The 8,566-nt window shown below is 33.7% G+C and overlaps 2 protein-coding genes across 2 annotated transcripts in view; both read left to right on the top strand.

Annotated features, from left to right (window-relative positions):
* The first annotated feature begins 3,862 nt into the window (after positions 1–3,862).
* LOC106303126 (glutathione S-transferase T3-like) lies at positions 3,863–4,564 on the top strand. Its single transcript, XM_013739475.1, has 2 exons — positions 3,863–4,087; positions 4,205–4,564. Exons 1-2 carry the CDS (start codon positions 3,863–3,865, stop codon positions 4,562–4,564), a joined length of 585 nt encoding a protein of 194 aa, XP_013594929.1.
* A 560-nt stretch (positions 4,565–5,124) lies between these two features.
* LOC106303127 overlaps positions 5,125–8,566 on the top strand; it is a 4,739-nt gene continuing 1,297 nt past the window's right edge. The window contains exons 1-2 of the mRNA XM_013739476.1: positions 5,125–5,516; positions 5,619–5,761. Of these exons, the coding sequence (XP_013594930.1) occupies positions 5,125–5,516; positions 5,619–5,761 (535 nt within the window). The remainder of the gene's footprint in view (positions 5,517–5,618; positions 5,762–8,566) is intronic.

Raw genomic sequence — 8,566 nt, forward strand, 5'->3', positions numbered from 1 at the left:
CGTCTTTTATTGTTCCGAGTATTTCCTCGGAATCTAGATGAAGCTCCATGTTTGTAACCCATGCCGTGTAGTTTGTCCCAGTTACTTCCAATGCCGGAAACTGAAGTTTCTCGATTTTTTCCATTTGTATTTCTAAAGCACATAAATAAAAATTATTAGAATATTATTCATATTAAAAGGAACCGTTTACATTAATCATGCAAGCAATTACAAGGAGAAGTGATGTAAAGAAAATTAAACCGATATTCATCTTAAATTCACTCGGAGTAAATTCTCCAACGAATAAACCATAAATAGAAACACAAATAAAAATGGCACATAAAAACAAAAGTGCGCGAATCATCTTTCTTGAAATGAAAAATCGGAGGAGAGCGATTTGAAATTTTTTTTGAGAGAAAATGAAATATTTTGGATGATGAAATGGAGTGAAAATGAGTTGTATTTATAGATGAAAATCACTGTTCACGACCGTTTGAGAAAAGGAAAATTTTTGAAATTTTTTCTTTGTGACCGTTGGTGTTAAATCGAGTGCACCAAAAATCAGTATGAAAATATTGTATTAAAAAGTCAATCAAATCTATAAAATTTCATAAAAATTGGTAAAGGTAAAAATTATGGCAACAAATCATGCGACGGTTCAGCCGGTCAATGCAGAGTAATAAATAAATTATACGGCGGCTCGGCCGACCAATTAACAATAAACAGAATATAAGGCGGCTCGGCCGACCAATTAAAAATAAACAGAATATAATGCGGCTCGGCCGACCAATAAATTAATTAAATTATTAATAAATAATATAGGCGGTATTCCGGCCATTATAACATGATATAAATAATAGTAGATGCGGTATACCGACCATTATAGCAGGGTATAAAGGATACAAATAAATTTTACCAAATTGAAGAACGATCGTGCTGATAACGTGTTATAAAAAGAAATGAAATTTTATTGTATCGCGAGAATTTAAACAAAGCAAAATTTTATACCCGTAGAAAGAAGATAACACTGGAATAGAGAGAGGTTTTATTATAAGGGAGAAGAGATTGTGTCTTTAGAGATATCTCACAATCGATCGAAATGATCGATTTATATAGAAGTGAAAAAGTTGAAGTTACTGTGCGTGCATAATGACGGTGGGCTCCACATGATTTATAATGTCAAAAGTTTGGTGCCGTAAACATTGACGTTGTTTACGTTTATAATACACTCTAATTAAACCTATCAATAAAATAAGATAAACAAAAAACAAATCCAGTAATGGGCTTGAGTTTGTGTTGTGGTTTATCATCGTTATTTACTTATTTTGTTTCAGGCCTCAAGGATGGTTTACTCAAGAAACTAGATACGAAGCAGCAGCAACCAAGAGTAAGAAAAAGGATGGAGAAGAAGATAACTGGGAGATGCCTGATGGACATGTACCTTCTCGAACACGGTTTCAGTAAATAGGTCCCCATCCTTTTTTGGTTACTTAGAGCATCTCCATTAGAGGATGTTAAACTATATATATAAAGATTAATAAAATATTGATTTATTGTCTTATTCAAAAATATTGTAAAATTTCACAAATTTAGAAAGTTTTTTAAAAATTAAACTTTTCGTTTCATAAATTTATATTATCTAGTAAATAATTAAACATTTAGTTTTTGTTTAATTTTTAAAATAAACTATATAGTTTAAAATTTGTTTTCATTGGTTTAAGGTAGTAAAGATTAATCATTGTTAGATAATATGATTTTTGTTATTTTTGAATTTTTTTTTATAATTTTAAAAATTAACATCGATAAATATTTAACATATGGAGGTGTAGTATTACAACATTAAATTATATATATTTAATTTATATTATCTATAAGTCCAATGAATCATCTATTATTTAAATCCAATTATTGATAGCCCAATAAAAATTTCTGGTTGGACCAAAATTTAAATGATAAGATTATAGATTAAATGTAACATGACTTTTTTAGGAATAAGTCCATTAGGTCCATTTAAAAAAAACACACACATGAATCAAGGTTGTGACTTCTGTTTTAATATATAAGATGTACTAAATCAAAAATTATATATAAAACAGTTTTTGAAAACTTATAATAAAATTTATAGAATTAACAATATATCTCAATTAGAGGATGTAAAGGGATTCAAGGGCTCGGGTTCATAGGCCTGAAAAGAAAAAAGAATTAAAAAATGGGTTTATTTCGGCGATCCGGCTCTTACGAGTGAACCCGTATGATACGGGTTCAAGCCACGTGTCAACCACCCATTGGCCACGCCTTTTCGTGTTGACGACGATGAAACTAGGGTTCAGCGTGAGAGGATTCATTTTCTCTTCTCTCTGAAAAAACTAGGGTTTCTCGCTCTCAGAGGCGATTTCTCGTGCGACGCCGACTGCCGGAGCTTCTCGCCATCTAATCAACGACGGACTGTCTCCTCCACGAGCTCAGGTCAGTATCGAGTAGATTCACGGTTTAATAGAATCAATTTTTGGGCTCGAAACCGATCTCGGGGATTCGAAATCGATTTGGGGGTTTCGAGGTAGGGTTCTAAATCGATATGGGGGTTTTGATTTATGGTTGTAAATCGTCATGTGGTATTTAGGGTTCGTTTATCGGGGATTCGAAATCGAGTTGGGGGTTTCAAGTTAGGGTTCTAAATCGATTTGGGGTTTCGAGTTAGGGTTCTAAATCGATTTGGGGGTTTCGTTTTATGGTTGTAAATCATCATGAGGGTTCGATTTAGGGTTCATTTCATCATATTGTTTCATCATTATGTTCTAATCATTTCGATTTCTGGTACAGATGGATCCCGCAGACGAGAGAAGAGAGACAAAGAGGCAAAAAGAGTACATTAACATGCTAGGATATGTGGTCGATTCAGAATACGGGATTCTGACAAGGTGTCCGTGTGGTGGGAGAATCATTGACGAGGTTTGGGGGAAGGAGGACTACGACACTCTTCCTGGGAAGCGCTTCTTCACCTGCAAAAACTACCAGGTAAGTCTCAATTGGCAAATTTCTATAAATTATGTTGCACAAACGCGATTCTGATTTGTGTTTATGTTGTAAACAAGGCTGATGGGTTCCATTATCGTCAGCCTTGGGTGATTGGTGTCCAGGAGGAGATCGAATGCCTGACTAAGCAGGTGGAGGAGGCTGAGCAGGTGATCAAGGGGGTGCCGAATCTCAATAAACAGATTGAGACACTGGAGGTTAGTGAAGTTTACTTTTGAGTGTCTCATATTTGTCCTTTAACGTAGTTAATATTTGTATAGTTAGGTACTTATTAAGTCACTAACACAGTTTCATTGCTGTTTCCATGTCCAGGCACAGATCAAAATCCTCACTGGGCAGGTTGATAACCTCACTGTGCAGATCGCTGACCTAGAAAAGCTCTGCTTCGAATGAAAACCAAAGGTAAGACTCAATCTGAATAACTGTTTCTAAATGTGGTTGTTATGTTCAAAAAATGTATCCGTGTGAATCATGAACTAGAACTTGAGTTTTTTTAAAAGCTAGACTAAACTAAACTAAACTGAACTAGAACTAGTTCTGACTTAGTTCTAGTTCTTAAGCTAAATAAACTAAACAGCCTTAAACTGAACTAGAACTTAATTTTCTTTAAAAAACTTTCATTAATTCTGTGTTGGTTGGTTGATGTGATGAATGTTCGAGTTTTTCAACCGATTTGATGTGTAATGAATGCTCTCCGTGAACTAGTTTTTGTGTAATTAACTATAATGAATGTTTGGTAGTTAGAGTTTGTTTAATTGTTCTCTCCTATCAAAGCAAAAACTAGTTTAAAAACATAGCAAATCCACTTCTGAAAACACAAACCAACTTAAAGACACCAACCAAAACCAAAATGGATCCTTTTTCCCTAAACTCTCTCGGGTTTGTTAACCTATTAGCTTCCCAGAGCAGTCAAACAATAGACGTAGAGTCTTCTGAGGTTCCTAGGTTTAGTAGCCAGAGCTCTGAAGATCCTAAACCAGTGGAAAGGAGAAAGTGGACACCAAAAGAAGACATTGTGCTCATCAGTGCTTGGTTGAACACCAGCAAGGATCCCATAGTGAGTAATGAGCGGAAGGCATGAGCGTTTTGGAAGAGAATAGAGGAGTATTTCAATTCAAGTCCTCAGCTCAGTGGCTTAGCTCCTAGAGAGGCAAGTCAAAGTAAGCACAGGTGGGGAAGAGTGAATGAGCAGGTGTGCAAGTTTGTGGGAAGCTACGAGGCCGCTTTGAAGGAGCAAGCTAGTGGCCAAAATGAAAATGATGTCATGAAGGCTGCCCATGACACCTTCTTAAATGACTACCAGGTCAAGTTCAGCCTTGAACATGTCTGGAGGGAACTTAGGTTTCATCAAAAATGGAGATCAAACTCTTTGTTCAGAGATGGTGCAAAGGACAAAAGGAAGGAAGCTGCGGAGATGGTGTCTGACTTGGAAGAGGTTAGGCCTACTGGTGTTAAGGCTTGTAAAGCAGCCAAACGCAAGAAGCATGGGAATGAAGCAGCTTTTGATCAATTACAGAGCATGCTAGTTGTGAAAGAGAACATATCCAAATAGAAACTCCTTGATCGTCTCCTTGCCCAAAAAGATACACTATATGATATAGAAGTGTCTCTGAAGAACAAACTCGTATCTGAAATGCTTTGATCTGGTCAGTGGCTTTAACTTTTTGAATTGACAACTTGTTTAACTTGTTTGAGACAATGTTTACTTGTTTACTGGTTTAACTTATTCTTGATTGAATCTATTCTATTTACTTGTTTACTTGCTTGTTCTGTTTTGTTTTGCAGATCACGGGTTCTACTTGTCTACTGGCTTGTTCTGTTTTGTATTTGCAGGACACGGGTTCTAGTTTATGTTTCTGTCTGTTTGTTTCACGGAAAAGTGTAGAATTTTGTTTGTTTCTACACTTCTTTTTTTCATTCACGGGTTATGTAATCTGATGCACTCTATAAACTATGTCTCTATTTATTTCTCAAATGTGCAACAAACTCAACTTCTTCTATTTAAAATTGTCTCTCTACTTCTTCAAATTGTCTCTCTTGAATCTATAAACTTGTTCTATCTCTACCTTTCTTTCCAAAACACTTAACCAAATTTCAAAAAAAAAGAAAACAATGTCTTCCTCATCGTCTAATGGCGTAGATGAAAGGTTAAACAAAGCTTTTGAAGAAATGTTCGACCAACAATTTGATCATACCTTCGACTCAATAGTTGATGTTCAAGCCAACAAGCCGAAGAGACAAGCTTATATCGAAAGAGATCGGGAACAAGGACACAATCTACTATGGAACGACTATTTCAGGGAACATCCTACATACCCATCGGAAATGTTTAGGCGGCGTTTTCAAATGAACAAGCCATTGTTCCTTCGCATTGTCGATCGCCTAAGTAATGAAGTTCCATACTTTGAGCAAAGAAAAAATGCTCACGGAAGGTACGAGCTATCTGCACTTCAAAAGTGTACAGCAGCTATACGTATGCTGGCATATGGTCAATCGGGAGATACGTATGACGAATATCTCTGACTTGGTGAAAGTACTGCACTTTTATGTTTGGAAAATTTCACTAATGGGATAATACAATTGTTTGGAGATGAATATCTACGAAGACCTACACCGGATGATCTTCAACGATTACTCGATGTTGGAGAGGTACGCGGGTTTCCAGGGATGATAGGCAGGATTGACTGTATGCATTGGGAGTGGAAAAACTGCCCAACGGCTTGGAGAGGGCAGTACACACGCGGTTCAGGTAAGCCGATAATTGTCTTAGAGGATGTGGTATCAGATGATCTTTGGATATGGCACACATTTTTCGGAGCTCCAGGTACCCTCAACGATATTAATGTTATTGATCGGTCACCAGTTTTTGATGACATTTTACAAGGTCGAGCTCCTAAAGTTAATTTCAAGGTCAACATCCATAACTATCGTATGGCGTACTACCTTACCGACAGAATTTATCCGAAATGGTCAACATTTATCCAATCCATCTCACTTCCTCAAGGTCCTAAAGCAGAGCTATTTGCTGAACTTCAAGAATCCGCCAAAAATGATGTCGAACGTGCTTTTGGAGTATTGCAATCGAGGTTTGCAATAGTTAAAAACCCAACTCTACTATGGGACAAGGAAAAGATAGGAAGGATTATGAGAACTTGTGTCATACTGCACAATATGATAGTAGAGAACGAACGAGACGAATACACTCAGTTCTGACTTCGTAGTAGGATATGACATTTTACAAGGTCGAGCTCCTAAAGTTAATTTCAAGGTCAACATCCATAACTATCGTATGGCGTACTACCTTACCGACAGAATTTATCCGAAATGGTCAACATTTATCCAATCCATCTCACTTCCTCAAGGTCCTAAAGCAGAGCTATTTGCTGAACTTCAAGAATCCGCCAAAAATGATGTCGAACGTGCTTTTGGAGTATTGCAATCGAGGTTTGCAATAGTTAAAAACCCAACTCTACTATGGGACAAGGAAAAGATAGGAAGGATTATGAGAACTTGTGTCATACTGCACAATATGATAGTAGAGAACGAACGAGACGAATACACTCAGTTCTGACTTCGTAGTAGGATAGTCAAGCAGAAGTTCCCAGGTTGATTTCTCGTACTCTACGGACACCCCTCCCAATATCGGTAATATGCTTTGCATTCGCAATCAAATTCGGGATCAACAGATACATGATCGTTTGAAAGTTTATTTAGTTATAAATATATGACAAAAGTTTGGTAATCTAGATGAATAATCTTTGTATGTTCATGAATTCTCATTGTATTGAATAAAAACTTTTAAAAAATATTTAAAATATTTAATTTTATTCCTAAGAACCCCATCTTCAGGTTCACCAATGGAAGAACAAAATAGATACAAATTCATCACTATTTATGGACCTACCAAAAATATATTAAAAAATTTCTAACAACCCCATGACAAGGTTCACTAATAGGCCAACTTTAGGTAGCGTTGCGTTAGGGGGTCGACATTTCGGTTTCTTTGTTGGGTTTCGTGGGCTGTAGTAAATCCCATGACTATCTGTTGCGTGGCTCTCTCAATGGGCTCTCAGATTTAGTATAAGCCTACTTTTGAACTCTTGGAGTCTCGGTGCCACTGATTATGATTGCAACTCAAACCTTCGACCTAACATCCTGCTATATATTAACCGAGAAGTCACTTAAGTGACTTTTGCTTAGGTGTCATTATGTAAAATTTAGAATTAATTCTCTTAATTTAATTGGTTGTTGGTATTTGAATTTTCATTTATTTAATTAAATTTTTAAAAAGGAAACTAATTCTACAACTAGCTAATCTAATCTATATTACCATACAAACAATTAAGCATTTTAAAGATAGAAAAACTAACATAATTTGTTTATGAAAAAGTTTATTATATTATAAATTAAAAAGCGAGAACAATATACTAATACAAGACTCTATTAATATAGTTTTGATTATAATAAAATTGATATGCTTATTTTTAATAGAAAAAAGAAAGGATACATATATAAAACATCACTGAAGAAAATAATCCTACTATATATTAACTGAGAAGTCAGTTAAGTGACTTTTGCTTAGGTGTCATTCGTAGGTGAAATTTAAAATTAATTCTCTTAATATGATTGGTTGTTGGTATTTGAATTTTCATTTATTTAATTAAATTTTTTAAAAGAAAACTAATCCTAGAACTATCTAATCTAATCTATATTACCATACAAACAATTAAATATTTTAAAGAAAGAAAAACTAACATAATTTGTTTATGAAAAAGTTTATTATAATATAAATTAAAAAACGAGAACAATATACTAATACAAGACTCTATTGATATAGTTTTGATTATAATAAAATTGACATGCTTATTTTTAATAGGAAAAAAGAAAGGATACATATACAAAACGTCAGTGAAGAAAATAATAAAACGTATTTGTTATTCTTGGTTTTATTGTTTGTTATTTTAATCTTTTACTAGATCTCGAACCACGCAACCGCGCATGTTTTTGTTTTCATTTATTTTATATAAATATTTTGTTTTCAATTCTAAATTGGTATATACTATAATATATGTGTCTATCAATTTTTAAAACATAATACGTTTACGGTATATTTTTTTATTGAATAGATTGTTTTAAATTTTCATATGTATTTGTATCTTCTTCTATATATATATATATATATTTCGGATTATTTATTCATTATTGAAATCGTAGCTATATATATAAAGATTAATAAAATATTATTTTATTGTCATATTCAAAGATATTGTAACATTTCAAAAATTTAGAAAGTTTTTTAAAAATTAAAAATTTTGCTTCATAGATTTATATTATCGAGTAAATAATTAAACATTTAATTTTTGTTTAATTTTAAAAATAAACTATATAGTTTAAAATTTGTTTTCATTGGTTTAAGGTAGTAAAGATTAATCATTGTTAGATAATATGATTTTTGTTATTTTTCAAAAAAATCTTTATAATTTTAAAAATTAACATCGATAAATATTTAAATATTTAACATATGGAGGTATAGTATTACAACATTAAATTATAT

This window comes from Brassica oleracea, chromosome C7, assembly GCF_000695525.1.
Source record: "Brassica oleracea var. oleracea cultivar TO1000 chromosome C7, BOL, whole genome shotgun sequence".
NCBI lineage: Eukaryota > Viridiplantae > Streptophyta > Magnoliopsida > Brassicales > Brassicaceae > Brassica > Brassica oleracea.